The 25,507-nt window shown below is 44.0% G+C and overlaps 1 protein-coding gene across 3 annotated transcripts in view; it reads right to left on the reverse strand.

Annotated features, from left to right (window-relative positions):
• Positions 1-25,507, reverse strand: part of CNTNAP1 (contactin associated protein 1) — a 525,816-nt gene that overhangs the window by 249,790 nt on the left and 250,519 nt on the right. For all 3 annotated transcript variants that reach the window (XM_077459411.1, XM_077459410.1, XM_077459412.1), the window contains exons 14-16: positions 25,141-25,297; positions 24,792-24,919; positions 2,853-3,026 (exon numbers count right to left, since the gene is read on the reverse strand). In XM_077459411.1, the coding sequence (XP_077315537.1) occupies positions 2,853-3,026; positions 24,792-24,919; positions 25,141-25,297 (459 nt within the window). The remainder of the gene's footprint in view (positions 1-2,852; positions 3,027-24,791; positions 24,920-25,140; positions 25,298-25,507) is intronic.

Here is a 25,507-nt window from a genome sequence, read left to right on the forward strand (position 1 = left end):
CAATATCATAAAAATGTCTGTTCTTCCGAAATTTTTATATTTATTCAGAACTCTCCCGATTCATATTCCTGCATATTTTCTTAGGCTGATTCAACAAAAAGTAACGAAATTTACTTGGGGGAAAATAAAACCCAGACTTCACAAAAAAACACTTGTTCTCCCCAAAGCTTTGGGTGGTTTGGGATTCCCAGACTTTAACATATATTATAAGGCAGCTCAATTATCTCAATTAACAAAATATCACTCTTCTACAGAGATTCCTTTATGGGTCCTCATTGAAGCTGTAGACTGTGATCCTCTTCCTATAAACAATATATTATGGTTACAACCTGCAGATCGTACGTCTATAAATAACCCCATTTCTAAGCACTCTCTATCTATATGGGATAGGTATAGAAATTCACATGGTCTGCAATCTCCACAAAATACGCTATTATCTTTGCACAAGAATCCGACTTTTTACCCAGCCTGGAAATATCCCAAAACCTTTAAAGCTTGGTCTAAGGCTGGTATCACTTGTGTATATAATTTAACTTCAACTACATCAATAAAATCTTTTACAGATCTATGTGAATTATATAAGCTTCCACAATCAGAAATATTCAGATATCTCCAAATCAAAGATTTTTATACTCCTCTTCTCAATTTAAATGTAAACTTACATAATATTTCTCAATTTGAAAGATTTTGTCTCAAGGAACCACATGCTAAAGGTCGTATTACATCATTGTATACACACTTGATATCTAATTCTAATACTGTTAAAAGTTCTCACATGCTGGTATTTGGTTCCTGCGAGAATTGCCAAATTCTCAACAGACAACACTGGCCCTCTGCTTTCGTGGCTGTCCAGAAAAAGGTACCTATATACATACCTGGTGGCATTGCTCAATTGTACAATCATTTTGGAAAAAGATCTTTCTGATAATTACCACATTTTTTGATCGTCCAATTTTTCCAGACCCAATTATAGCTCTCCATAATTTAAAACCAACCTTTCTGAATCAGAAACAATTCAAATTAGTTCTTACACTCCTGATAGCCGCAAAGCAGACTATAGCCTATGCGTGGAAAACAGATGTGGTGAATATTGCAGAAACCAAATGTAGAATGAATCAATCTTTCATCCATGCTAAAATGGACGCTATAGATAAAAACCAGATGACAACATTTGATATCATATGGAAACCCTGGATTAAATATTATACGTCAGATAATATTGACAACCGAGTTTTATTGTTATGGTGATTAAGATTTTTAATAGAATTACAACATTAGATATGTAAAACCTCCTCCGGAGAATTATTCCCTCCCCTTCCCCTCCTATATACCTTTTATGTTCTTCCCTTACTATATAATACTTACTATAAACATACTTTAGAAGTTATGGTCAAAACTTTAAAATCATATATTTTCTTTTAGACATATTTATATTTTCTTGGGATCAAAATGTTTAAAACTCAGCTATAAGAATGTTTTCAAATTCTAAAATATATAAGGCCATTTATTGTCATTCCCATGAGAATATGTTGAAATTCTTCTTCGCTTTGTATCATCCGTACTTCAATATGTCTACTTTTTATTTCTGGTATCACATAATTTGTCTTATATTCTGTACATGTAATTTATTTTAACATAAAATAAAATTTTTGAATGAGAAAACAATGATAAAACCACTTTATACTTCACACCCCACAGATGTCTCAATTAAAGTGATACTAAATTCTCGTTTTTTTTAAGCACTTTCAGCGACTGATTTAATAGATTACGGAGTATGAAGCTTCTTTATGTTTTAATCCTCATTCCAGTTTAAGTTAGTGCTATGAACACTACCCTAGGCTTTCCTTTGCAGGGTGGCTTCTTTCTCTTTATCCTTTGGAGCAACATTTGTTACAGGGACTAGAGTTGTGCCTCTCTGTATCAATTACAACTCATAGCCCTGTAGCCTTAGTAAGCAAGGCACTCCCGTATTGCCTCTTGCTCCTTACTACTCTTTTATCTTCAAACCTACTGACCACCTGTGTATGACCTCGGCTCAGCTCCTGACCTTGGCTATGCTACTCCAGTTCCCTTCCTGCTGGCAATATCCTGCACTATCTTTGCCTACTGCAGGTGTCAGGATCCCGCAAGCAGCTGGGCCTTACCTGTTTGTCCAAAGTGTCACCTCATGTTTCTGCTGTGACTCTCGTCTCCCTGCCTGAGAACTACCCCGCTGATCATCTTCTGGAGCAGCCACCAGCGAACTGATCCTGAAACCTGTGATTCTTAGTGCCTTGCACTCTCTGTCATCACCCCCAAGGGTGTTTGGACCAGAGCTGCAAGGTAAGCCCTCTCATCAGTTTGGCCTCCAACCAGGTATGTGACCCTGCTGTTCAGGTGACACAACCCAGGTCCAGCGCTGCCATATTGGTCCTCCACAGTAAATAGATGGTAGATGGGGATATCCCAATATTCTGTAGGATCAGGGACAAGTAATTCTTACCCAAGCAAGAATGGTGGGGGGTCAGGGTCTGATAAGAAAAATAAAAAAATAAAAAACATTTTAAAAAAATGGTAAATTCGTTTTTTTTCTGAATTTCTTTCAGGCTCTTGTACTTTTTGAACAACTATACAAAAACACTTTTATTGGGATAATTACCAGACCAAAACACATCAAATAAGAACTTCATTGTCAAAAGTTTAAATATACTTTACGTACCACTGATTCATAGCACAAAATGCCACCCCTCTTTTCCCTATACTATGCATTTTAGTCTTCATCAAAATCCATGTTAATAAAAGCTATAAAGACCCTGCATTTTTGTTTGTATTTCTTGAAAGCACAGGATGGGAAAACAAAAAAGCTAACTTACTGTTCATCTCAATTCTGATAAAGATCTGGAAGTCACTAGCCATGTTCTCCAAAAAGGTTCCAGAGAGGGATGTAGTCTTGAAAAAGAAGGATATATCCATACTGTTCCCAGGTTTGAAGGTTGGGAAAATGAGGCGTGTTGCTTTCATAAAGGTCACAGTATTCCATGAGTTCCCTGACATATAGTAAAAAGAAACATCATAGCAAATAGTATCGTATAATGTAACACCTTCATTGACTCAGATATTGCACCAAGCTAACCATTGTTTAAAAAATAGCATTTTTAAAACAGCTTACTTGTAAAATCCTTTTCTTGAGATTACATCACGGGACACAGAGCTCTATTCATTACATCATGGTTAGATAGCCACCTTCAGGTGTTGGGCACTGGCAACCATAATTGTAAGGAGAGTTCCTCCCCTATATAACCCCTCCCATATTGCTTTGCTACAAAACTGAGGTGCCCTCTATAAGTATCTTGAAGCATATATATATATATATATATATATATATATATATATATATATATATATATATATATATATATATATATATATACACACACACACACATACACATATACAGTATATATATATATATATATATATATATACATACATACATACATACACATATATATATATATAGAGATATATACATAAATCCCGAAGAGGGACAGGGAGCTCTGTGTCCTGTGATGTAATTTCAAGAAATGGATTTTACAGGTAAGCCTTTTAAAAAAATCATATTTTCTTGTTCATAAATCACGGGACACAGAGCTCTATTCATTACATCATGGGATGTCCTATAGCAATGCCCAAATTGAGGGGAGGGAGACACAGATCAGAAAAGACCGACATTGGACGTGAGGACCTACACTGCTGCCTGCAGTACACTGCGCCCAAAAGCGGTATCCTCATGCCCCCTTATGCCCTGTACACGTGACCGGTTTTCCCACTGGAATAAACTCTGAAGGTTTTTCCGATGGAATTCCGCTGAAGTTGTCTTGCGTGCACACGATCACATCAAATTCCAACTGCCAAGAATGTGGTGTGGTACAGCACGTACGACGGGACTAGAAAAAGGAAGCTCAATACCCAGTGCACCACCCTTTAGGGCTCCTTCTGCTAATGTTGTGTTTATCTCGTGTTAGTAGAAGTTTGGTTAGAGATGATTCCTGCTTTTGAGGTTTGTGCTTTTCAGATCGTTTTAACTGCTATTCAGTTTGTGTTTGTGGGTTTGTATATGTTGTTAAGTGTGTGTAGTCAGTTCGTATCTGTTTTCCAGATACGTTGTTGTCCGCTCGTTGCTGATTTTCAGCTCGCTCTTCACAGGCCTTGCTGTTCTTCAGTGCGCTCTGTTATTTTTTTCTGACCAGCCAACCATTTTGAAGCCATGTTGCGGGTACGTATTCATCGTAGAGTTCGTGCTGTGTGGGGGCTTGGTGTTGGGGTTCTAGCTTTGACCCAAGCCCAGTCCATGAACAGGGCAAGGAGGAGTTCATGGACCAAGAATTGGTTACTTCAGCATGACCAATTCTCTCATATGCTTTTGCTGCGTGAGATCCAGGAGAATAATCCTGATGATTTCAGGAACTTTCTCAGGGTGACGGTCTCACCGTCTGTTGGCTTTGCTGACCCCTTGTATTAACAGGCAGGACACCTGCATGCGGCAAGCCATCACTCCAGAGCATAGGCTAGTTGCCACGTTGTGGTACATTTGGCAACTGGGAGAAGTCTGCAGGACTTCTCGACAGGCCTCTCCCCCAGGCTCTGGGGATCATTTTTCCAGAGACCTGTTCTGCCATAATTCAGGTCCTGTAGAAGGACTATATTAAGGTATGTTTTCTCCTTTAACATCACATTCTCCGTATTTAATGTTTGCTAATGTATTGTATTTATTTCATCATTCCCTAATTACCATGATTGTAATATGCTGTGAATGTCCCCTTTATCCTCATGCATGCTGTAAGCTGTTAATGCTCCTTTTTTGGCCTACATGCATATTTGCCTTCACTAATCTCCCCAGCATGTTATCCTGGGCCCATATACACCTAGCCTAGTCACTTAATGTATTTTGTCAGCTCCATTGTAGTACTTTACCCTAAGCACCCCCTAAAATGTGTACAAATGTTATGTGTGTGCTTTTTTGCTTTTTTTTGGGGTCCCAAACTCAGCTCGAACCCCCCCTAAAAATTTTACAATGGGCCATCGGGGGGCATGGGGGGTGAGGAATCTAATAAGTGGACCTTAGATTTTTGTCTTTATATACTCCTTAAAATAAATGTTATACTGATGTTGGGCAAAAATGCTTTTGTGTAATCTGCTTGCAATGTTATGTGCAAAAGTACTAACATTTTTTTTTCTGGTTTGACTCCACAGTTTCTTTCAACGCCACAGGAATGGCAGACTGTGGCCTCCCATTTTGCCGACCGTTAGGACTTTCCCAACTGTGGAGGGGCTATAGATGGGAAGCATGTCCACATCATGCCACCACCCCATTCAGGGTCTTACTATTATAACTATAAGGGGTTTAATAGTATAGTGTTAATGGCGGTGGTGTTGGCACAATATGATATCCTCTATGTGGACATGGGGAAGAATGACCGGATGGAGGAGTCTTTGCCCAGAGTTTTACCAACGTCTCCAGACTGGTGGCCTGGCATTGCTACCTAATGCGGACAACGTGGAAGGACTCCCGTTCGTTTTTCTTACTGATGAAGCATTTGGTCTCGGTTTCTGAAAAAATACAGACAAGACTGAGATCTGACCCTTGATAGTGCTCAAGTCCAGCTTCATTTCTACTCCTAATTGAAGGAAAGCGACAATTCTGTCAATGACATACCTCCTAGGATGCCATCTCTTGGACTCACACCAGGAGACATATGCCTTCCAGATTCCATAATAGATGAGCCTGGAGGCCGGCTTCCTGGCATTAACCAGAGTGGGTAGGACTGGACCTGAGATCCCACGCTTTTCTAGACGTGGGTCTCAATAGCCAAATCGTCAAATTCAGATTTTGTAAGGAAGGATGGAATATTGGCCCCTGTGGCCGTAGCAAAAGAACCTATTGGCCTTCCAACTGCCATTCACATGATCCCTGTGTACCAGGACCTTCTGGGCCAAGCCGGGACTAATAGAATTACCGGCTTCCTTTCCCCCTTGATCCTATCAAGGAACCACGCAAGAAGCGGAACTGACGGGAACGCATAGATCAGAGAAAACTGATTCCAAGGAATTATCAAGGCATCTGAGCCTACTGCTAGTGGATCACTTGTTCTTGACACAAAGTTAAGTATAGCTTCTTGTTGAACCTGGAAGCTAGCATCCGGGGTACCCCATCTCTGGCATATGGCCTGAAATATGGTGGGGTGTAGAGGCCATTCTCCTAGGTACAGCTGCTGGCAGTTTAGAAAATCTGCCTGCCAATTTTTCCACCCCTGGAATAAGACTGTCTAACAAACAAATGGTTCACCTGCCTCTGGGCATCCAGACTCCTGGCACCCCCTTGGTGAATGATATAGGTCACTGTTGTAGCATTGTCAATTGCATACAGACAGGACCACCTTGTGACCTGCATGTCCAGGCCCTGATGGCCAAACGTACTGCCCAAACTTCCAGAATATTGACGGACAGGAATCTTTCTGTCTGGACCACCTACCTTGGACCGGCAGCTCTTCTAGGACTGTACCCCAGCCTGGTATCCGTAGCTATCACTTTCCTGGTGACTGGAATAAACAATTTTCCTGTAGACTTATGGCTAGTAATCAACAACTGAGGCTTTACGTACTTCTGACATCAGGAGCTTCAGAAAATCCAATGCTTAGATTCTCTTGATCCAAGCAGACAGCATACTGTTCTTTAATTGCATGGAGTGAAACTAGGTGAAGGGAACAGCCTTCAATGAGGCTACCATCTTCCCCAACAACCTCATGCAAAGGCAAATTGAATGTCTTTCCCCTACTTAGGCTAAAACATTTTATTTTATGGTCTTGGCCTTTGACCCGGCTAAAGACACCCTGCTTTGGGCTGTGCCTATGACTATACCCAAAAAAACTCCAGCCTCCAAAGGGGCTGCAAGATGATTTATCTAAGTTGAGGACTCAGCTTAAGTGCTCTTAAGTCTTTACTGTATTGAGCACATTGAGTCTTCTTGGGCTCAGAATGTACCTTAGACCGGGACCCTAACCCAGGAATTCCAGATGCTTGACCATGCTGGACACACCTAGGTCGAGCCCTGCAACAGACTGAACTCTCAGCAGCAGACTGCCTTGGCATGCCATTACTGCTATACCCTGGCCTCTTAGACCCTCTAGAGGTGGGCCCAAGCATTCTTTAAAACTCGAGCATTGTGGCTAACCCAAGAGCAAGCCTACTAACTGGAGGAGGTGCTGTTTCCCAGTGAAACCCAGATAACCTCTGTAGTGTCATGCAAATAAACACATATGCAAACGGCTCTTCATATGTGTATGTGGCAAGAGTAAACGCCCTAGGCCACAATAGAAGTGTGCATTTATGGAAGCATGAATTTCTTACAATGTTTAAAGCATGAACATAAAAAAAGGTGTGCGCTGTATACACGCATACGGTACCTATATCATGTGCTGCGGAAAGAGCATCTTGCAAGCTAGCAAGCGTCTCTGAATGTATAATTTACACATCATGTATCCAGACAGACACATATTCTTATGTGAACATAAGCTGTATATAAAAACATAAGCTAAACTAGCATGCCTCGTTATGCAGCCATGCAAATCTAGGTGATCATGCAACTTAGGTGAGCATGCATTTTTGATGCTATTCAGCATTTTTTATGCGATCAAACATTTTATGCATTATAAGCACTACTGTGCGGACAAGTACCTTTGTGTGACCAAGGACTCTTGTGTGATCAAGCACCCCTGTGCGATCCAGCATCTTATATGCAATCAAGCATTTTTATGCAATTTAGGCCTTTCTTGTGAAAAGCTTTTCTGAGTGACCAAGCATCCTTGAGCAAACAAGGACTCTTGTCAGAGCAAGCACTCTTGTGTGATCCCGTATGTTTATGCAAACAGGCACTTATGCGTTCCTAGGCAATTATGCGATTTTAGGCATTTATGCGCAAACAGGCACCTAAATGATCAAGCATCCTCATGCAACTATGCAAGTCACTACAAATAGAAAACATGTATCTCTATATGAATAACATGTTCTGCCACATACATCTTGTACAATCCATCCCATGTAATTATGCCAACATGCGGACTGATCAACAAAAAAGGAAGTTATCCTCCACTAACGTGCATTCCCGCACTCATGAGATCAGTTGCTTGTGTGTTATCAACAATGTGCACAGAACAGTGCATCTCAGTAGTTGTGCATTTGGCTAGTTTGTAAGCAAGCATCTGCATGAGGACCTTGTGGAGGTTTTTCTCCTCTTAGTAGCAATGGACGAGCTGGGAAGGTACAAGAAACCTATGGGAATTTAAGAAGAAACCAAGGAGGAAACAGAAGCTTTGGGCAAGAAGGCTGAAGGTAAGCTATACGCAGCCTGAACCTCTGTAAAAGGTTGCAGCTACAACTTCAGAGCTTGTGAGGCTTTTGTAGGCCTTGTGTAGTGTGATGCGGTGGCGGAGAGAGATAGACAGAGAGACAGTGTCATTTGATTTAAGTTAGATAGAATACGCAGGCGAGTCAGTTATCTTCAGTTACAGTGTGTAGACGATATATATGCATCCCAGGTGTGTTGTATATATAGTTATACACTATATTCAGTTTAGCTGGATCCATTCCTGTTATTCTCTTCATAATATACTGACAGGCAGGGAGCTGCACTATTTTCACTTAGTGTACTGTGTCCTTTGCACAGTGTGCACCTAACGCTTTAGCTGAATTAAATTGCAGGCGTTCTCATACAAATACAGGCAGGGAGCTGCAGTATTTTGTTTTAGTGTTCTTTGCACAGTGTGCACCTAAAGCTTTACCTGAATACAATTGCCGGCGTTCTCATACAAATAAAGGCAGGGAGCTGCAGTATTTTGTTTTAGTGTCCTTTGCACAGTGTGCACCTAAAGTGTTACCTGAATACAATTGCCGGTGTTCTCATACAAATACAGGCAGGGAGCTGCAGTATTTTGTTTTAGTGTCCTTTGCACAGTGTACACCTAAAGCTTTACCTGAATACAATTGCTGGCGTTCTCATACAAATACAGACAGGGAGCTTCAGTATTTTGTTTTAGTGTCCTTTGCACAGTGTGCACCTAAAGCTTCACCTGAATACAATTTCAGGCATTTTCATACAAATACAGGCAGGGAGCTGCAGTCCTTTGTTTTAGTGTCCTTTGCACAGTGTGCACCTAACGCGTTACCTGACTACAATTGCCGGTGTTCTCATACAAATAAAGGCAGAGAGCTGCAGTAGTTTTAGTGTCCTTTGCACAGTGTGCGCCTAAAGCTTTACCTTAATACAATTGCCGGCGTTCTCATAAAAATACAGGCAGGGAGCTGCAGTAGTTTTAGTGTCCTTTGCACAGTGTGCGCCTAAAGCTTTACCTGAATACAATTGCCGGCGTTCTCATACAAATACAGGCAGGGAGCTGCAGTATTTTGTTTTAGTGTCCTTTGCACGGTGTGCAGCTAAAGCTCTACCTGAATACAATTGCCGGCGTTTTCATAAAAATATAGGGAGGGAGCTGCAGTATTTTGTTTTAGTGTCCTTTGCACAGTGTGCACCTAAAGCGTTACCTAAATACAATTGCCAGCATTGTCAGAAAAATACAGGCAGGGAGCTGCAGTATTTTGTTTGTATCCTTTGCATGGTGTGCACCTAAAGCTTTACCTGAATACAATTGCCGGCAATCTCATACAAATACAGGCAGGGAGCTGAAGTATTTTGTTTTAGTGTCCTTTGCACGATGTGCACCAAAAGCTTTACCTGAATATAACTGCCCGCATTCTCATACAAATACAGGGAGGGAGCTGCAGTATTTTGTTTTAGTGTCCTTTGCACAGTGTGCACCTAAAGCTTTACCTGAATACAATTGTTGGCATTCTCATACAAATACAGGCAGGGAGCTGCAGTATTTTGTTTTAGTGTCCTTTGCACAGTGTGCACCCAAAGCGTTGCCTGAATACAAATAGGGGGGGGGGGGATTTTATGTGGCGCTATCTATAGTGAAACTACCTGTGTCTATTTAATAATCATAAATACCACAATACAGTGCAAACAAATGTGCAAATGACCCAATACAGTGCAAACAATTGTGCAAATGCTGCTGATAATCAAAGTGCATACAATATCCGTAATAAGGTGCAAAAAAATATAAAACCGTAATAAAGTGCAACCAAATTACTAACGATGACATCCAAAAAATCAGTCCATGCAAATGGTGCAAACCACAGAAAAAATATGCATATAACAATTGAACAGATCAAGAAAAAAAAACAGTAGATAAAATATAATGAAGATCCGGTGATTTGTGTAAGACAAAGTCCACTCCAATACTGTGCAATTTAGGGAGGAGTCTAAGGTGTCGAGCGTCACTTCCGGTCGCGGCCGAGACCGGAAGCATCGTTATTTACATCTGGTTTTCATTGTCTATGTAAGTGTGGATATTTTATTTAATAAAGAGGTTTTATGATACTACACATTGGCGGCCCCCTCCCTTGCTCTTTTATATATCCGGAGTGCTGTTAGTGGAAGATCAGTCTGGGTCCCGGAGGTATACTGTCAAGAGGTGGAAGATTCCCCTACCCACTACTCCTTAAGCGGCATCTGGTTCTTTCAGGACCTTTCTTTGAGGTGAGAGGCTGGGGGAAACGAGGGGTGCATGTTGAGCACTGAAGCCTAAAGAAGAAAATAGATTGCACACTATCCATTCACACTGCACGGTTTTTTACTAGCTGTTTTTGGACGGATTGCACAGTATTGGAGTGGACTTTGTCTTACACAAATCACCGGATCTTTATTATATTTTATCTACTGTTTTTTTTTTCTTGATCTGTTCAATTGTTATATGCATATTTTTTCTGTGGTTTGCACCATTTGCATGGACTGATTTTTTGGATGTCATCGTTAGTAATTTGGTTGCACTTTATTACGTTTTTATATTTTTTTGCACCTTATTACGGATATTGTATGCACTTTGATTATCGGCAGCATTTGCACAATTGTTTGCACTGTATTGTGTCATTTGCACATTTGTTTGCACTGTATTGTGGTATTTATGATTATTAAATAGACACAGGTAGTTTCACTATAGATAGCGCCACATAAAATCCCCCCCCCCCCCCCCTATTTTTGTTTGAGTGTAGAGAGCACTTTGTTATGTGAGCAGCTTTCTAGGAAAATATTCTATATTTGGCCCTTTCTGGCTAGGTTGTGCGCAACAGTATTTATTTACTTTTACGTTGCCTGAATACAATTGCCGGCATTCTCATACAAATACATGCAGGGAGCTGCAATATTTTGTTTTAGTGTCCTTTGCACGGTGTGCACCTAAAGCTTTACCTGAATACAATTGCCGGCGTTCTCATACAAATACAGTCAGGTAGCTGTAGTATTTTGTTTTAGTGTCCTTTGCACGGTGTGCACCTAAAGATTTACCTAAATACAATTGCCGGCATTCTCATACAAATACAGGCAGGGAGCTGCAGTATTTTGTTGTGGTGTCCTTTGCACAGTGTGCACCTAAAGCTTTACCTGAATACACTTTCTGGTGTTCTCAAACAAATACAGGCAGGAGCTGCAGTATTTTGTTTTAGTGTCCTTTGTACAGTGTGCACCTAAAGCTTTACCTGAATACAATTGCAGGTGTTCTCATACAAATACAGACAGGAGCTGCAGTATTTTGTTTTAGTGTCCTTTGCACAGTGTGCACCTGAAGCTTTACTGAATACAATTGTCTGTGTTCTCATACTAATAATACTAAAGGCAGGCATTTGATTCTGCTAGCTGCAGTATAATCAGTATATATATATGTCCCAGCTTTGTGCAGCTACATCTCTCTGCAGGCCATTAGTATGTCTGGAAGGCCAACAAGGCGAGGCAGACAGTCACGAGCCAATAAAAGAGTTCAAGCAGGCTCAGTGTCTAGAGGCAACAGTGCTGGTCATGGACACGGTGCATTCTCATCAGCACGCAGCCGTGGGACACGCTCGTCCTTTTTTTTCAGCAGCTGTGTTGAGCTGCAACATGCCAAAGACTTAGTAGAGTGGATGACCAAGCCGTCCTCATCCTCTCTCATCCAGGCTCAGGGTACTTTGTCTGGCAAAGCAGCTGTCAACGAGGCCTCTTCCCTCAGCTCAATGGCATCAGTCACTCCTTCCCTAGACCCACACTTCCTGAAGAGTCCCCGGAACTGTTTGACCACAGTGTTGGGTACATGCTCCAGGAAGATGCCCAGGGTTTTGAAGGCTCTGATGATGGTACCAAGCTAGAGGATGGCAGTAACGTGAGCCCAGAGAGAGGGGGTGCCCAAGAAGGACAGCAATTTGGCAGTCATGTTCCCCCAGCTGCAGCATAATGCCAGGTTTGCTCCAGTGATGAGGAGGAAGGGGATGATGAGGTCACTGACTCCACGTGGGTGCCTAATAGGAGAGAGGAGGAGGAGGAGGAGGCACATCTCCAATGAGGCAGGATGCCCTCCAGGGGCCAGCTTAAGGGCAGCACACTGACTGCATAACACCGCAGAGCTCCACATGTGCAGGGCGCTGCTGTCTCTGTGCGTTATTCCAAATGTTCTTTGGTGTGGGCCTTTTTTGAGACCAGTGCATCAGATCGCACCGCTGCTATTTGCAACATATGTCTCAAGCGTATCTCGCGTGGCCAAAACATCAGCCACTTGGGCACCACATTCTTGGCCAGACATATGTCGACCTGCCATGCAGTTCGTTGGCAAGCATACCTAAAAGACCCACACCAAAGAACAAAGCTGACCTCTCCTTGCTCCTCATCAGCTGGGATCTCCAACCCCACTATACCTTCAGTCCTCTCTGAAACCTGTACTAAGAGGAATGAAGGTGTACAATTAGGTGTGTCACAGCCAAGTACTTGCGGGCAATCTGCTATCGGTACACCAATGTCAGATTGTACCAGGCAAATTCCCCTGCCCCAGCTACTGCACTGCCAAAAGAAGTTCACTCCCAGACATCCACATGCCCAGCGGTTGAATGCTAGCTTGGCTAAATTGCTAGCACTTCAACTGCTGCCTTTTCAGTTGGTAGATTCTGCCCCCTTCCTGAGTTTGTGGAATGTGCGGTTCCTCAGTGGGAGGTTCCCAAACGCCACTTTTTCGCACGGAAAGTGATTCCAGCTCTCTACCGGCATGTGGAAGGCAATGTCTTGGCCTTGCTGGACAGGGTACGTAACGTGCATATTACCACTGACTCATGGTCCAGCAGGCATGGATAGGGACGTTACCTATCTTTCACGGCGCCTTGGGTGACTCTGCTGGCAGCTGGAAGGGATGCAGGACAAGGTGCAGTAGTGTTGGAGGTTGTTCTACCACCACGCCTCCAAACAACTACTGGTGATTCTGACATACCTCTCTCCTCCACCCCCTCCTCTTCTTCTTCCTCCATGGCCTCTTCTTGTGCTTTGTCCTTGGAACCAGCGGTGCTCTGTAGGTGTTCATGGGGCTATGCAAGTACGCAGGCAAAAATATGCCATGTGGTGCTTGCGCTGGTGTGCTTGGGGGACAGGAGCCACACTGGGGCAGAGATTCTGTCAGCTCTGCAGGGGCAGGCTGAGAGGTGGTTGACGCCACGCCATTTTAAGCCAGGAATGGTGGTTTGCGACAATGGCACCAACCTCCTCTCCGCCCTCAAACAGGGACAACTGACCCATGTGCCCTGTTTGGCTCACGTCCTTAACTTGGTGGTGCAGCGGTTCTTGGGCAGGTACCCGGGCTTACAGGATGTCCTGAGGCAGGCCAGGAAAGTCTGTGTGCATTTCCTCCCGTCATATAATGCCAATGCTCAGATGGCTGACCTCCAAAATGAATTTAACTTGCCCAAGAATTGCCTGATCTGTGACATGCCCACCAGGTGGAACTCAACGTTGGCCATGCTACAGCGGCTGCACACGCAGCAGAGGGCCACCAATGAGTACCAGTGTGACTATGGCACTAGGATAGGGTCAGGGGAGCTTGTTTTTTTTCCCCACGCCAGTGGGCCATGATTAGGGATGCATGCAATGTCCTGTCACCATTTGAGGAGGCCACAAGGATGGTGAGCAGTGACAGTGCATGCATCAGTGACACTGCCCCTCTTGTCTACCTGTTGGAGCACACGCTGTGTGGAATAATGGACAAGGCACTTGAGGCAGAACAGAGGCAGGAAGAGGAGGACTTCCTTACCTCTCAAGGCCCCCTTTATACAGACAGTGTTCCTGCTGGCCTGCCAATCACACAGGAAGAGGGTGAGGAGGAGGAGGATGATTGTGTCAGCATGGAGGTGAAGCCTAGCACTCAGCATCAGCAGCAGTCTTTAAGGGATAATTTACAGTCCCAAGAAACCCATGGACTTGTACGTGGCAGGGAGAAGGTGGCTGCGGATCATGTTGCCCTTAGGGACCCAGCGGACTCATACCGAAATGCCTCAGCTAACCTACGCTGCATGGCCTCCCTGGTCCTGAAGCCTGCGGAAGGATCCTCATTTTCGTCGGATCAAGGAAAGGGATCATTACTGACTGGCAACCCTCCTTGATCCACGTTACAAGGGTAAGGTTGTGGACCTTATCTTGCTGTCACAGAGGGAGCGAGGATGAAACATCTTCGAGAGGCCTTGCAGAAAGGTCCTGGACAACGTGTTGTTGAGGCTTCGGTCAGTCACAGAAGGAGCAGTGGAGAAAGTGGCCGTCTGACCGATGCATTCAGACAATTTTTTAGTCCGCAGCCCCAAGGTATGAGCAACCATCGCCAGCGCCTGATTTACATGGTGCAGGAATACCTAGGGGCAAGATCAGACTTGGACACCTTTCCCTCCAAAAATCCTCTGGGTTACTGGGTCTTGAGGATGGATCACTGGCCAGAGCTTGCACAGTATGCAATTAAGCTACTGGCCTGTCCTGCATTCAGCATTCTTTTAAAACGCACATTCAGTGCTGCTGGAGGCTTTATAATCGATCACAGGGTGGGCCTGTCCACCAACTCGGTTGATCGACTGACCTTCATAAAAATTAATCAGTCTTGGATCACCACGAGCTTCCAAGCACCTGATGCTGATGTAACCGTATAATTTTTTTTGAAATGTCAGATCCTTTCAAGACTGCCTATGCTTATTCTAAGTGACTATCCTGTTATACTGAGTGACTATCCTCTTCCTCCTCAATGATCATGCTGATAGCTTGTAAGAACATTTTTGGTTCTGGGCGCAGCCACCAGTGGCTAAGGCCCAATTTCTCAGCCCCTGTTTAACAGGGGCGTGTAATTACAATTTTTGATGCAATATTTTGCAGGAGGATTCATTGCTGCGCTCAACTACAATATCTGTGAGTGGTTACAGTGTTGTGGCAACAGCATCAGTGCCTAAGGTCCAATTTTTCAGCCTCTGTTTTACAATTTTTGATGCAATACTTTGCAGCAGGGCTCATTACTGCACTCCAACTTGAGTTTTTGTGAGGTGATGCAGTGTTGTGGCACCAGTGCCTAAGGCCCAATTGTTCTGCCCCAGTTCAACAAGGACATGTAATTACAATTCTGGATCTAATATTTCACAGCAGGGCCCATTCCTGCACCCACCAAGAGTAACTGTGAGGGCTTACAGTGTTGTGGCACCAGCACCACCACCACTAAAGGCCCAATTTTTCTACCACTGTTCAGCAATGGCATGTAATTACAATTCTTGATATACTAGTTCACAGCAGGGCGTTCCAGCGCCCACCAAGAGTAACTGTGAGGGCTTACAGTGTTGTGGCAACACCAACACCTTGGGCCAAATGTCTGCAGAGCAAATAGGGCAGGCCCCTACTTTCAACCATCCAACTTACAAACGTCTCCTACTGGCAAACGGAAGGAGACAACAGGAAGTGAGATGAAATCTACCCCTGGGAAGGGAAATTCTCTCCTGTAAGAGTTGATATGGGAAAAAACGTGTCTCCTCTCCACTGATGCTTTATCACCAATCCTTGTTTCACTAAAAACCATACATTTTCAAAAAACATTTGTCATTGGGACAGAAAGTGAGGTGAAATCTTCTGAAGAGGTGCACAGACAGCAAAAGAAAATATTACAGAGGTGATAACCCTTTCCTTTGTTTTCCAAAAAGTTTAAAAATAGATTTTTTGACTGGCGCTACACTTTAAAAATGTACCAGTTCAAAACTACAAACAGATTCTACTTAACAAACCTACAGTCTCTGTCTTGTTTGCACCGACTGTATACTGCTGTTCAGAGTATATAGGGCCTTTCCTTTTTTTAATTTGGGTGCAGAGTTCCCCTTGATATCCATACAAGACCCAAAGGGCCTGGTAAAGGACTGGGGGGGGGGGGGGTACCCATGCCGTTTGTCTCACTGATTTTCATCCATATTGCTGGGACCAGACATTACATTAAAGCTGCAAGCAGTTTTAAATGACTTTTATTCCTTTAAAAATGTAATTTTGTGCAGGGACTGTTCTAAGCACAGGAAACATGTGCCACTTTACAGGCATACTATAGACACCCCCTCAGGTACGGTATTTAAAGGAATATTTAACTTTTTTTGTTCACTTTAAGCATCATTAAAATCACTGCTCAAGAAAAAACAGCCATTTTTAAAACTTTTTTTTTGCATTGATACATGTCCCCTGGGGCAGGACCTGGGTCCCCAACCCCTTTTTAGGACAACAACTTGCATATTAGCCTTTAAAATTAGCCATTTTGATTTTGAACGTTCGAGTCCCATAGACTTTAACAGGGTTCTAAAGTTTGCTTAAATTTTCGGTCCGTTCGCAAGTTCTGGTGTGAACCGAACCGGGGGGTGTTCGGCTCATCCCTACTTGTGAAGATACTGCGATTAAAGCAGCTAATTTCTCCTGTAAACCACACACTGCAACATAAACAAACATCCTCAAAAGACCTATTCGGGGCTGCAATGTTGGAAGAGGCTGTAAGCCTGACAGGGGCAATGGCTCATCCTGTGCGGCTGCCTCCAGTTGCTCAGGGTGGAATTTTATCCTACAAGCACGTCTAGAGCCCCCAGACCCAGACGGTAACTTCTTGGTACTCTTTTTACCTGCCCCTGAAACACTTTTATGGGGAGACATAGTCCTAAGCTGATAAAAAGCAGAGGTACTACACAATTGCATACACTGTTTTGCCTAGTCTTACAATAATAATGTTTGCTAGCCTACACAACCTGATGCTGAGTAGGTGTCTAGGAATACCTGTATCCGATCCACATGAGATGCTTACGTGCCCACAGCTCTGTACCCTGCTGCCTAAAGACCCCTGGCGCCCTTCTTTTTTTTTTTTAATACAGCCACTTCGCGCCTGCACATTAATTCCCTGTGCAACCATGCCCCCCTCCTTCCCCGCTGTTTCCTCCATAAAAGCACGTCCCCTTCTCGCATGCAAGCATAGGACCAACATGGCCATGGCCAGGGGAGTGGGGGGAGAAGGAGATGACCGTGGGACCCCAAGACTTTGTGGGATCCCCCTTTCTATTCATGTGGCAGAGCCTGCAGCGGAGGAGCTGAGTGGCTGACAGAGCGGCTTCACTGAGCTTGTATTTCCTGGAGAGCATGTAAGTAACACCAGGTATGCCTCTTACTCCCTCTAGTGGCAGAGAACAGGTAAGACATGCAAACTAATCAAAGAAGACAATCCTTATGGTGTTCACCTAGGATTGTCATCATTTACCTTATCCCCGCCGCAGGATACTGCTGAGAACAGCCAGACCCAACCTTCCCCTATCACGGTGGGTAGCATTGTGCTAACCTTCAGGGTTCTGGCTTCCTACTTACAGGAGCCTCTTCCCCGGACCTGTAGAAGACTCTGCCAGGAAAACCTTTGCGCATATTTATATACATGCCCAAAGTGCTGGATCCCAGAGCCCAGTCCTCAAAGAGAGACATTACAGGCAAAACCTAATTTCTTCTCCCACGAGGCTCAGGTACTTTCCATCTAGGGCAATTTTTATTGACCCTAGGTATGGATCCAGTTGTTTCCTAAGCCCCCACAGGGACCATCAAACAGAGCTTTCTTCTTAGCACATATTGCATCGAGACCAAACACCTTAGACACTGGCGAAAAAAACTGAGGTGCTCTCCATATGGGAGGGGTTATATAGGTGTAGGTGTGTGAGATGGCTGTTGCCCAGAAGTCTAATACTGCACCTCGCATAATTAGACTAACTTTATAGTGTTGCTGGGACCGGTAGTCCCATGGAACAGTTCAGTTCAATAGAGTTACACGTACATAGTCCTCAAGCCTGATTTCATTACCAAGTAACTGCCACTGGAAGTGCATTCCCAGGGAAGGCGCTCACAAATACTTTGCACAGTTGAAGTTACTGCTTTCTATTATCCTACATTGCTTTATTGGTCAGAACTCCTGCGGATTATAAGTACTGTAGTATAAATGGCTAGCTGAAGAAAAGAAGACAAGAGACTATATTCCTTACTGTAAGGCCTTACAGTGTTGCTATTACCTACTAGAGACTTTAGGGGGAATATTGAGTAATTATACTGTCTTATCATTCTGTTTAAATACTGTGTAGTACATTACAGATCTACCCAGGGCTGAGACCTTATTGCCTGAGCATTAGTCCCACTTGGAGACACGCCTGCAGGAGCGATACAGGTAGCTCTCATGATACAGCCATTCACAACTATTTTCTTCAGTATTGTATACCAATAACAGTTCTTGTGTTTGATGTTTGAACCTGTTCTAGTAAACGTATCTTTTGGTTTAATACAATCTGTTGTGAGGCTTATTCATTCTCCAAACAGGTGTAGCAGTGTATGCCCAGGTGACAACACAGGTAAAGTGAATATAATCTCTGACTGTTCAATTGTCTTTTATCATTAAGTTTCACATCAACACTGTTGCACAGCTGTGTCAAGCGGGTTGAGCCAAACCATTGGGGGTGGAAAGAGCAGAGTACAGGCCCAATTAATTAACAGCCGCTCCTTCAGGGGTAAGTGCTACATAGGGGAGGAACTCTCCTTACAATTAGGTATGCCAGTGTCCAACACCTGAAGGTGACTATCTAACCATGATGTAATGAATAGAGCTCTGTGTCCCGTGATGTATGAACAAGCAATATATTATAGTCAAGCTCTCCTAAACACATATGCAAAAAATCCACTCCAAAGGAAGAAACATACTTATGGGTTCAGCCTCGTTTATATGACTGGCCTATCAGTGGCAGCCCCAACCAGTAGATGTGTAAAACAATCAAATAGCCTTTGTCAAACCTGTAGATAGTACTGTTTCCTCCAAATAAGCTTCCTCAGAATTGCTCTGGTCAACATTTGAATCAATGCAAGACTGACTTTACTATGGGAACAAGACTTTAAGGCAATGATTTTCTGGAAGCTTGCACAAAAAAACCCTAGCCAAACAGCAAAGGAATCCAAACTAAAGCAATGGCTGTGTGACTGCTCAGAATATCCCATGAGTACAGCAATCACTGGGACCCATCCCTTTAAACTGGTCTATCTTGGTATGTTGCATTGATGGCACTGCAACATGTTAAGGAATATAACATACCACTCTAGAGTGGCACGAAAGGATTCTTACTGTAAAATATAGCTTTCCCCCACACACCTTTCTACTTTTGTAAGGGTTATTTGAAAAATATATATTTAACATATATTACACTGAAGTCCCACTGAAGATGTGGAGCTAAAGCAGACCCTTCCCGTGATGTTACTTTGTAGTCCAGTTTCTCTGCAAACCTGATATTTTTTGTTGTAATATTGAAAGTACAGAAATTTTATTTGAGACATAGGCGAGTAATAAACATCCAAACTGTAAGCTTTACTAATTTGTATCACGAAGGCTGCATCAAAAAGGAATGCAAAAGTGGGCATATTTTTTTAACTTACATAGGTCATTTACCAAATCATCACTGACTGTGGTAACTTCAATCTGGACAGTATACTTAATCCAGAGCAAACAGTTTTTTCAGTTTTCTTATCAGTTGGTAAAACTCAGTTTGGGACTACGTAAGGCATAAGCACCTAATTAAATATTGTGAGTGCTTGCATTAACTCATCTTCAGATAACATTGGTTGCAATACCACTGTTTCACCACCGTTCACTGGCAGTGTTTCACTGGGTTTTATAAGCCCAACCTACAGGAATAGGACACTAGGCAGAAAAAAAAAGAACTTGGCCCCTCCTATTGGTAGCCCTCTCTGTGCATAAAACCCCCTTTCTGCTATAGGCCTTCAGTCATTACCACCTAGTGCAGGGGTGGCCAACCAGACGAAGACCAAGAGCCACATTTTTTACCGAGTTACCGCAAAGAGCCACATCATACGCATGCTGGATAAATAAGTGAAAAGAAGCTGAAATGGTTAACAGCCAGCAGTGTGTCACACTATCAACAGACCGAGAATGTGCTGAGCAGATCTTATCAGTGTTCAGGTGAAACGTTATAAAAAAAAAAAGTACAGAGCAAGACAGAGGGAGAAGGGAGGACAGATCAGTAACCTGCACACTTGTGGCCATACCTTTTTGTATCTCATCGGCTTCAGATACAGCGTGTTTCTCCTTCCTCTGCCCCCCTTCAGCCTCACTCCAGCGCCTATGTATTCAAATGTGGCGGGCTGGGGGACACTACACGCTGATTGGCTGTTGATGTGTGGGAGGAGCGGAGGAGTGCAGAGACTCGGGCTGCCTGTCACCGCAATGAAACAGCCCGAACCAGCCCGAAGAGCCGAAGGAAACCGATCGACACAGCCCGAAAAGCCGAAGGAAACCGATCGACACAGCCCGAAGAGCCGAAGGAAACCGATCGACACAGCCCGAACCAGCCCGAAGAGCGGAAGGAAACCGATCGACACAGCCCGAAGGGCCGAAGGAAACCGATCAACACAGCCCGAACCAGCCCGAAGAGCCGCAGGAAACCGACCAAAGAGCCGCATGCGGCTCGAGAGCCGCTGGTTGGCCACCCCTGGCCTAGTGTCTTCAGCAGTATGAACTTGTTTTTATGCTGGGACTTGTAGCCCCACAGCTTTCTTCCTTTCTTTATGGCCCTTTTCCTGTGGAGATCTTCTATCAACTGTTTGGCTGAGCTATGGACTGGATAATCTAGATCCAGTGGTCACCCCAGTCTGACCAGAGAGTGTGCGCAGATCGTTAGCACTACACTCGGTCAGAGATGATGATGCCCCACAGACCAGGGCGGCCAGCACGTTAAATGTCTCACAGGGACACATATGACCGGCCACCTACAGTCCGTGGAGGGCTTCCTGCAGGGGATGAACATGCAGTGTGAGCTTTTTTTCTGCAGCTGGGGGTGTTTCGGTCCTTCAGTCATGAGCTGGGGCTTGTTTGGGGCTGTATCCCCGAGTGGGCCCGCTCGCAGGTGCTGGCCACAAATTTAGGCCACGTCTTTGAGGCCTACTGAGCTCTGGCACCACCATCTTGGCTGTGGACCACCATCCTCTGTTGCGGTGTGGGTGGCACTTGCCGCGAGATGGGAGGGGGCCCAGGGCAGGCTGCTGTCTCAGCCAATGTTTGCTCCTGCCCACTGCTGTTTTTGGCCTCTAATGGTGGCCCTTATTGGCTGCAGGCATTACCCTTTTGTGTGGACTCGGACGGCAGCCATTTAGTTGGTGCCTGGGCTCTGTATAACAAAAATGGTTTTACGCTACCAGGTGGCCTGGTGCTTATGCCAGTTGGGTGGAGCTAGGGGGTTGGTGCTGGGTGAGCTGTGCTGCACTGCCTTGTTTGGGGCATCAGCCCTATTAGCCCCCACCCTGTTTGTCTCAGGCTCTGCTGCGGGTCACTATTCGGAAATTTAACACCGGGGCAGTGTTTGTGCCCCTCCTGACCCTTTGTAACCAGGGACATGTGATCCCCTGCCAGCAAGCATAATGGGACCCATGAGCTACCTTCAGAGGTCTTGATGGGGGCATCTGCTAGGGTACCAGTCTCCTGGTGCTCACCAGCCAGCTCAGGCTGTGAGGTCTCCCTTACCCCACATATTTCAGCATACTGGTATACATGATGGGGGTTGTCCGAGGTGACCGTTTGTGCTCCTTAGGGAATTTGCAGTATGCTCCCCCTTGAGCATACCATTCTGAAGAAATAGGTAGATCCACCACCAGAGGAAAAGTCTATCTCCTGGCTTCTGCCTCCTTTAATGACCCTGCAGGCAGAGGTGGTTGCTGTTTTGCCAGTGCGGGATTTGTGCTCCGGCCTGGGTTGGCCACGGCCTGGTGTTTCATATGCTGACCGGATGGGCAAAGGGTTTTGTGACAATCCTTGGATTCCAGACAAATGCCTCATGCAAATGCAGAACTTGCGGATCGGTTGGCCCTTAGGCTGTAGTATGTTTGTGGTGCATTCTTTGGCGTAGCACCACTTCTCCACTTTGTCTCGGTGGTGGTTCTGTGCAGGTCCTTTGGCTCATATGTTGATCGGCTGACCAGACTTCCAAACCAGCATTGGCAGATCTGCCTTTTCAGGGAGTCCAGCTGTTTGGGGCTATGCTGGATGGTATTATCAAGAATTTTTACAGGTGGCAATAGTACCTCTCTCCCTCAGACCAAGAAGGGAAGGAACGACGCTAGAAGGCTGGACCAAGCTTCAACTAAGGGTTCCAAGCCTTTCAGGACACCCGTGGGTGGTGCCAAACATCCCTGTCCCCAGAATCCCTGTAAGCCCATGGATAGGCCCTCCTCAGCGTCAAGTTTTGTCCTCACCCCCCAGGGGGTAAGAGGGTCACCTTCTCTGGTTTCCAGGCACGTGGACTTCCCCCCTTTTTCCGACAAGAGTTAGAGTGGTTATTTTATCCTATTTTTTCACAGTCCAAGAAGAACAGTGATCTCAAGGCCTTGCGGGTCCATAAGTTCACACTGAAATACATTTGTTTGGTTGTGGCTTCCCTTCACCAATTGGATTTTTCTTTTTGGGCATCTGTAGACCTGAAGGACATTTACCTGCACATTCCCATTTGCGAGGGATATCTTCGAGGGGACTTTTTGTCCCAGGGGCCGGTGTTCCTCCTTGTTGTACCATGGTTGGCTTGATGGCGTGGCTGTTGTAAGCCAGGTTCAGATGGACAGGGAGTTGTCTGCTTAAGTCGACTCATAAGTCTACCTTCTGGAAGATTTCTCACAACTAGATGGCCTATGTCATTTAGTGAGAAGCCCTGGGGTTTCATCTTTGCTTTTTCTTGGTGGCTCAGGTGTTAGCCCTCTTGCAACTGGATATGAATCAGAAGCTTGCTTGAGCATGATCAAGGCACAAGTCTCTGCTTTGGCTACTTACTTTCAGCTTCCCTTGGCCATACCTTTTTTTGTCCACAGCTTCAGTCAAGGGGTTCCCCATGTGGTTCCCCCCATGTGTTCCCCATTGCCGTGTGGATCTTGAATTTGGTGTTGTCAGCTCATCTGAAGCCTCCCTTTGAGAGTATTCTCATTATTCCCTTGCTCACACACTTGCAGAAAGTTACCTTCCTAATCACTATCCCTTTAGCGCTGTGGGTATCGGTGTTGGCTGCCTTGTCTGTCATGGCGGCTTTGTCCTGTATGATACCTCATCTGGCTTTGCACAGGGAGGGATTTCGACCCTCCTTTCTTTTTTTTTGAAGGTGGTGTTGGATTTTACCTTTAATGAGCACACTCTCCTGTCTTCTCTGTGTCATTGGCTGTCACACCTAAGGAGGTGGCTTTGCACTCTCTGTTGGCATGTTTCCCTGGGTTATTTCTCCATTAGTTGGTTTGCCCACCCCTCGTAGTGGCACTGCTTGGAGACACCCCTGTTTGGTAATGAATAAAGAAAAAGCAGTTGTGTCCATAAATGAACATAAGATGAAACAGTATTTTTGGTTACTCACTGTAAAATCTCTTTCTCTAATTGACAGACACAGCTCATTTGACACTGCTTGTGACTGACTGGAGACCTATAGCAGAGAGGGGGTTTTATGTCCATTTAACTGGAGGAAAGTTCAAAACAAATCTTAGAAAATATTATTTTACTGAAAGGATAGTTGATGATTGGAATAAACTACCAACAGAGGTAGTGAGACAGTCAACAGTAAATGGCTTCAAACATGCATTGGCTAAACATAGATCTATAGTCAGACAACAAGATTAATGAAAAATAAATAAATAAAAATAATAGTGTTTTTCTGCTGTCACTTTTCTATGTAAGTGAAAGGAAACCTTTCCACAGTAAGCGAAAATTGTTATGCACATTGGAAGATATACTTTCACCACCTATTCTGGTGACAGCTGAAAAATGTTGAATTCACTTCACTCTCTGCCCCATGGACAATGGTCACCAACACAATTAGGGAGGGTAGATCTCCCCAGCAGGGACACAGACTATAAAAACCTAAACAAAGTGCTACACTTTCCCTAAAGTATCCAAAACAAATTTAAAAAAATCAGGGTACTTCAGTTCCATGGATCAGTTCATTTTTGTTTTCACTATCTGGGAGTGTCCTTCAATGTGGAAAAACTGGAAAAATTGTGACAATGCTATATTTGCATTTATTAGTGTGTTGATTTTAGCAGATCATAATGGTACATACTACAGGATAATCTATTGCAGGGGTAGGCAACCTGGGGCCCTCCAGCTTTTACAGAACTACAAGTCCCATCATGCCTCTGGGAGTAATTGTAACTGCCAGCCTTGCAATGCCTCATGGGAAATGTAATGAACAATGGCAAACTAGGATCAAGCATTACTCTTAGTTACATTTTTTGCCAAGGCTTGATGAACCAGAGGAGACCTGCTGCATAATGAACATTGCTGAACATATCTTCATTCTTGAATATGGAAGATGTTACTTACTGTCTCCATAGCAACGCAGAGGTCCAACTAAAAACCAAGCTTCAGAACTAGTGCGGTTGGTATCTCCGACAACCACCTGGGTCACTGGTAAATGATCACGGAAAGTCAATAAACCTCTGTCATATCTCCTAAAAGAAAGTTATATTAGTTTTATTGATTATATTCAACCTCATATATTTTTTACACAACTGGAAAGGATATCAGCTGAAGGACTGTCAACTATAACTGAAATCAGTACAATAAATGTTTAGAAATATTAAGTGATCATTGCAATACCTATTATACATGTCAACTGTCTATGCATTTATATCAGAATATTTCTCATTAATAGAAATATATTTTCACTTACCACTGAAGGTGATCAGCATCACAATTACAATACAATTTTGTGTCTGCACATCTTTTCTCAATGCCACAAGCACATCTCTGAATTCCAGGATTGGAGCCACCCCAGTAAAAATGTCTCTCGTTATTTCTTCCCATCCAAAAGCTGAAAGGCAATCCCACTGGAAGAGGACAATATGGGAACAGTCAACAGTATCACTACAACAGGAGAAGGAGATAAGATTTTACAAAAACACACCTTAACAGTAAGGCTAATCTCCAGTAAAATTATAGTAAGGCATTATCTTTGATTCTTTGAAATTTGATAACACTTTGTACCCCTTGTTGCAAAAATAAAAATAATTAGTTACATAGTTGGTAAGGTTGAATAA

The sequence above is a fragment of the Lithobates pipiens genome, unplaced genomic scaffold (assembly GCF_037356315.1).
Source record: "Lithobates pipiens isolate NorthernLeopardFrog02 unplaced genomic scaffold, aLitPip1_a1.2 Scaffold_28, whole genome shotgun sequence".
NCBI classification, from domain to species: domain Eukaryota; kingdom Metazoa; phylum Chordata; class Amphibia; order Anura; family Ranidae; genus Lithobates; species Lithobates pipiens.